We start from the raw sequence: 6,000 nt of genomic DNA, 5'->3' as shown, positions 1-6,000 counted from the left end.
TGAGATGCTGGTCTTGTTTAAAACTGTGAAAGATCTGTTGTTGAATAGACATGAAATAAACTCAAGAATGTTGAATACTAGAGAAAACTCCACTGTAGAAAAACACTTGTTTTAGAATCTCTCTATTCGTAACTTAAACACTGCGATCGAGATGAGCGTCACAAAATTTAACGGAAGGTAGGGAAGAATCAACGAAGGATCCGCTACTTTTAACCGTTTTTCAGCCGCAGAGGAGAGAGAATAGGGACAAAATGAGACGCTATTATTTTTTTTTTGCGTCACCAGTGCCGGAGCTCTTTGATTATTTGATAGCTGCGTTTTCTCTTTTATCACCGCAGACCAATAAAGCAAAAAACTGTGAAAAAATGCAGTCGCAGGTTTTGATCGCAGCTTTACCCAAACGAACAGGGCTTTAATATCTTCTGTTCTAAGGTTTTAAGTGATAAAACTCACCAACTGAAATAGAATACGTTAGGTTTACTAGTGCAATTCAATTTAAGTCACCTTAAAAATTACAGGATCATTTAAAATATGTAAAAAACCTTGATTGATCATACAATGCAGGGCCATGCGGTTTACAAGAAACTCAATGGAAATTATTAAATTTGGTTGGGGATGTCTATGCGAACCCCACATGCTTTTATCTCTACAAGTGGAATCTCAGACACCTCTGTAAGTTCAAGAGCGGAACTGAATAGCAAGTTGGCAACTTGGTCATTGTTTTTGCTAGATAATACACGGATGATAACCAAGTAGTGCTCTGTAACAGCCTCTTCTTCGTCCATCCCGTATGAGCGATAGATGTTTGGTCTGAGGTTAATCCGAAATACCCCACCAGCTTCCCAGCTCCAACAATAAGAAGACTCCAAAAACTGGAGATGGTAGGGTCTACTGCAGGCAATCATAATACAAGCAGTGAAACCCATACCGTTGAAGGAAAGCTGAATAGATGTCCCCAAAGATTGGTTATCAAAGTAGCTAGGAATTACAGTTCCAGGAATGCAAGCGAATCGCAGCAACACCTGATCAATGGGAACACAAGTCATAATTATAAACTCCTAAGTGAATGAGGAGACCAGATTCGTAGTAGAAACACATACATACCTGTTCATGTTTCCACCCTTTTAGAAACTGAGTGATCAGCTCTTCACCTTGATGTAGTTGAGAGCAATGGCTAAGATCAAGGTGTTTTATAGAATGATTCAAGGGTAATGAAACAGTTTCCAAAGAACTGCACCCGTGTGCGTTTAGATAGTTAAGACTCAGTGGAAGTTCTTCGAGAGACTTGAGTTTGTTGCAGTTGTTGAGGCAGAGAGTTATCAGAGTTAAAAGGTTTTTGATGCATGTTGGGATTGTCTGAAACTCATGCCCACAGAGGTCCAGGAGCATTAATTTGGTGAACTGACCAAGACCATGTGTCAGTGATTCTAAATTCTTGCAGTCGTCAAGATGGAGCTCAAGCAACTGGGAGCTTTCCTCGTGTGCCGCCGCCAGCAATGATTGGAGGTTTGTACAGCCAGAAAGTTTGAGCTTCTGCAACTGTCTCGGCAGGCTCGGTAGTTCCTCGAGTTTGCTGCAGTTGCATAGTACGAGAATTTTTAACAGTTCAAGGCTACCTAAAGTTGTGGGCAAATGCGTGAAATCATTTCCACTGAGGTCCAGTTTCTCTAGTGAATGCAATAGGTCGATGTCATCTTGGAGTTTATCGATGTTCAAGTTGATCAGTTTCAACTCCGCCAAGCAGGAAAAATCTGAGAAGCTAACACACTTGAAAGGAGCGCCACCGTTGTTGTAATAGGACCGATTGATGTGGAGTGTTTTGCCAGAAATATGTGACTCAGGCCAATTCGATGGTCGCATCAGCCTCAGTTCAAATGTTGTCTGTTGCTTGGAAATGTAAGATAAGTGCTCTGCATCTCCTACTAGCTGCTGCAACCTTACCTTTATGTCCCCGTCGATGCAGAGATTTTCGAAAGACCTCAGTTCCGTTATTTCAAACTCGAGTCTAGTGCCTTGACATCGGAAGAAAATGGGTTCTTCTGCAAATGAAATCCAATCTGGTATGAAAGGCGGGAGACTCCGAAGACCAACACAGTTCGATAAATCCAGATTTCTCAGAGAATGTCTCCTTCTAGTGGACATCAGAACAAGTAGATTAAGCTTCATGCAGCCTTCAGCAACCAACTCCTCGAGCTCTGGAGCCATTGAAACTATAAGTTCTGTTAGATCCTTAGATCCACTCACATCTAGTCTCTTGAGCTTGTTGAGGTACTGGAAACATTAAAGAAAACTTAGAAACTTATTATGTAGTGGTAAAGTATTTGGAATATTTATGGATTATCTTTTTGTATATTTATATAAGGCAAATCTCCTCAGTTTTTTTTTGTTTCACCTGAGTTCACCAACCAATAATAAATACTATCTTATATTTAGTTTTTAAAAAGAAAAAACAAGATGATAATATGCCACGTTCTATTATTTTTTTTAAATAAAAAAGTAAAAATAAATATAAAAAAATACTATATGTCAAGGTATGTTTTCAACATTGTTAACACATTCAACAAAACAATAAATCCTAAATCCTAAATTCTGAATATTAAACCCGAGGATAAATCAGGTCTAGGTTTACAGTTTTGCTAACGACGTTTACGGTTTAGTGTTTATGATTTTGTGTTTAATGTTTATGATATAAGAGCTTAAGATTTATCCAAAAATTTAGGGTTTACCCAAAGGTTTAGTGTTGTTTATGATTTAGGTTAGTGTTTCGCAGACGGTGTTAACAATGTTACAAAAAAAATTTCTTTTTTTAGCAGCTATTACTATTTTTTATTTTTATTTATTTTTATCTTTTTATTTTTAAAACATAATACAACTTCTTATTATTTTGTTTTTCTTTTTTTTTAAAAATATGAGATGACAAAACTATTATTGGTTGGTGAACCTCTGATGAACCTATAAGTTCACCTTAGAGAATGAACGCAAGAAAAACTCATTTTAAAGTGGATTTTGTTTAACAAAAAAACATTTAAAAGGAAAATAAAAAAAATAGATTTCATATGACTTTCTACCCTTATTATATATATAAATATAAAATAATTATTTAGTTAAAGAGGTAAAGACTTTCGAACTTTAAAAAAATGAAAACATTTTCTTTTCAAAATTTTTTTTGAAATTTTTCGTAAATCCAATTTTTTTTTTTGAAACTATTATTTTAAATATAATTATTTTTCCAAAAAAAATACTTCTCAAATTTAAACTTTAAGTATAAATTAGTTAATCATATGAATATAAGTATTTTTTTTTTATCTTTTTGGTCATTTTGACCTGTGTAAACTATATTTACAATAAAAACTTTTTAGTGCTATCATGGGGAATTTGTTTTTTATATAATTGCCTTTATCTATTTTTTATATTTTTATTTTTTTCTATTTTAGTTAACATTAAATTTTGTTATGTTTAAAACTTATTATAAATGCTCATTCAATTATAAAATTATATTCAGTTTATGAATTGGTTTATTGTATTCTTTACCAATGTATTTCATCAATGAAAAAGTAGGGGGCAAGCAAGGATCCCTAGTGGTTTAGTTGAAATGTTCTAATCGATTCATTGGAATTCATTAGTTGAGCTGTTTACCAGCTGATTCCGTTCCATCAGAAACCGAACCAGGTCGAGAGCTTCTACTATTGGTTTACTAAACTAACAACAGTTCGCAAGTAATTAATTTACCAGATTATAATTCCAGAGGGTCCGAAGATTGCTGCGACGCAGAGTGAGTTCAACCAGACCGCGTGGGGAGAAAGGCAAGGTTGTTAACGGATAGTCATCCCAATGTAGTAACCTAAGCATGGAGGGAAGTGAGGCTGCATGGGAAAGGAGTTCCAGTTTGGATCTTTTATCATCCGAATTGGTGTAGAACTTGAGAAACTTCACGTTAGACATCGGTTGAAAACTACTATATCCGCAATATGTAACACGTCAGGCATCTCACACATATCTAGTGCCAGGCCTTCAATTCTTTCTGTACCCTGATGATAGAAACGTCAATGTCACGTTACATTTAAGTTTAATTAATCTGAAATCTGTATACACAGCTTACTATGTTGTCGAGCAGGACATTACAGACATTATTTCCCCACAAGATTCTTTGTCTTTGTGGGATGTGATCGGATTCTTCAAATACGAGTTCTTTTCCCATTTCTTCTACTAGAACATGCATGTTTATGCATCCTTGAGCTGATATGTCAAGAAGAGATTTCTCCACTAAGTTTTTTATCCTACATTCACCATCATCAAGAAGGCTACTGGTGCGCAGGAAATGGTGTCCGTTAAAAAGACATGCCACATGAAGGAAAGCAATCTTATCCCTTGGGGCCAAGCCTTTATAGCTGCTTCTCAAGAAATGAAATATGTTTCTGTGAGGAGATTTTTCAAATTCAAGCACTACTTTTTCCCACTCTTCTATGCAAACTGTAGGCGTGAAGTGCGTAAGGCCCATGAGCAAGCCGAGAAGCTCTGATCAAGAGTTGCTCAAAACCATCGGGACAGGGTCCTCCTCCAAAGGCAATGTGTTTAAACATCTGGAGCGCATCGTCTTGGTCCAAGCACTTAACTGGCTACACACTTTTAACTCCACAGTTATCGAGGAGACCCTTGTCTCGTGTGATTATGATGATACGGCTCCCTGAACCAAACCAGGTTGGGTCTTTTGCCAAGCCATGTAACTGCTCCACTTGATCGACATCATCAAGCACGGCAAAAACTTTTTGGTGCCCGAATCTCGACTTTATCTCTTGGGATCCAGCTCCCATACTTCCCTGTCTTATATGTTCATCTCCGAGAATTTCAGATAGGAACTTTTTCCGCAGATATGGGAGACCCATCTCCTTATAGTTCTTCTTGACGTCATCTATGAAACAACGAGCTGGGAACTGACGTGAAAACCGGCTATAGAGATACTTGGCAATGGTGGTTTTGCCTACTCCTATTCCCAAAATCCCTACAAAACGAATCTCTTCCTCAGATTTCATTTCTAATAGAGAAGCTAAGCCTTCCATGTGTCTGCTCATTCCAACAACATCCTCGTCTGTAGTGTGCGCAGGGAACAGGCAGTCTAGTAAATGCTGGACAACTTCTTCAACCATTGTTGCGTCGTCCACAGTGGCATTGGGAAATAGGTACACTTGTATTTACTTCTCAAACGGCAAACAGGTTCAGTGATTGAATAATGAGCAGTTTTGGAAAAATCATTTCTTTTTTTTTTACAATAATTATATTAGATATTTTAATAGTTATTTTGATTAGTTAGAATTATATGTAAGATTTTATAGTTTTGTGGTTGTTTGATTTTCTTATATATTAGTTTAGAGAAATTTCCTAGGATAGTTTTTTTATAGTTTATAATGATCAAAAGAAATTTTATTAAGAGATAAAAATACATTTATACCCTAAGGTTAACTAATCTAGACTTAAGGTTTAGAGTTAAGGGGTGAGATTTTGAGGATAGTGTTTTAAATTTTAAAAAATAAAATAAAAAATTAAAATTTTCAAAATAAAAATGAATTATTTTGATCATTTTCCTCAAAAAATGTTGAAAATGTTCCGAACTGGCAATAATACAATGTCGCATTCTCTGTCTGATAGAACCAACACCATTCAAAGGTGGGTAAAATTTTGAGGATAATATTTTAAATTTTAAAAATTAAAAAATAAATATTAAAATTTTCAATACAAAAATGAATTATTTTGATCATCTTCCTCAAAAAATGTTAGAAAATGTTCGGAACTGGCAATAATACAACATCGCTTCGTCTGCCCCCCCCCCCCCCCCCCCCCCCCGACACCATTCAAAGGTGGGTAAAATTTTGAGGATAATGTTTTAAATTTTAAAAATTAAAAAATAAATATTAAAATTTTCAATACAAAAATAAATTATTTTGATCATTTTCCTCAAAAAAATGTTAGAAATTGTTCGGAACTGGCAATAATACAACATCGCTT

At 35.5% G+C, this 6,000-nt stretch overlaps 1 protein-coding gene across 1 annotated transcript; it reads right to left on the bottom strand.

Moving 5' to 3' along the window:
- Positions 1–599: 599 nt before the first annotated feature.
- Positions 600–3,942, bottom strand: LOC106405258 (probable disease resistance protein At4g19520). The gene is made up of 3 exons (XM_013845833.2): positions 3,730–3,942; positions 1,105–2,271; positions 600–1,022 (listed from the first exon to the last, which is right to left on the bottom strand). Exons 1-3 carry the CDS (start codon positions 3,940–3,942, stop codon positions 600–602), a joined length of 1,803 nt encoding a protein of 600 aa, XP_013701287.2.
- Between the last annotated feature and the right edge of the window lie 2,058 nt (positions 3,943–6,000).

This window comes from Brassica napus, chromosome C6 (genome assembly GCF_020379485.1).
Source record: "Brassica napus cultivar Da-Ae chromosome C6, Da-Ae, whole genome shotgun sequence".
Lineage (NCBI taxonomy): Eukaryota > Viridiplantae > Streptophyta > Magnoliopsida > Brassicales > Brassicaceae > Brassica > Brassica napus.
Note: the sequence above shows the minus strand (reverse complement) of the source record. Positions and strands in the feature narration are given on the sequence as shown.

Excerpts from the sequence above, each read along its gene's own strand:
- LOC106405258 (XM_013845833.2), bottom strand. The coding sequence starts at position 3,942 with ATGTCTAACGTGAAGTTTCTCAAGTTCTACACCAATTCGGATGATAAA. Across the intron at positions 2,272-3,729 it reads CCCTCTGGAATTATAATCTG|TACCTCAACAAGCTCAAGAG; the intron begins GTAAATTAATTA and ends TAATGTTTCCAG. Across the intron at positions 1,023-1,104 it reads AAGGGTGGAAACATGAACAG|GTGTTGCTGCGATTCGCTTG; the intron begins GTATGTATGTGT and ends CCCATTGATCAG.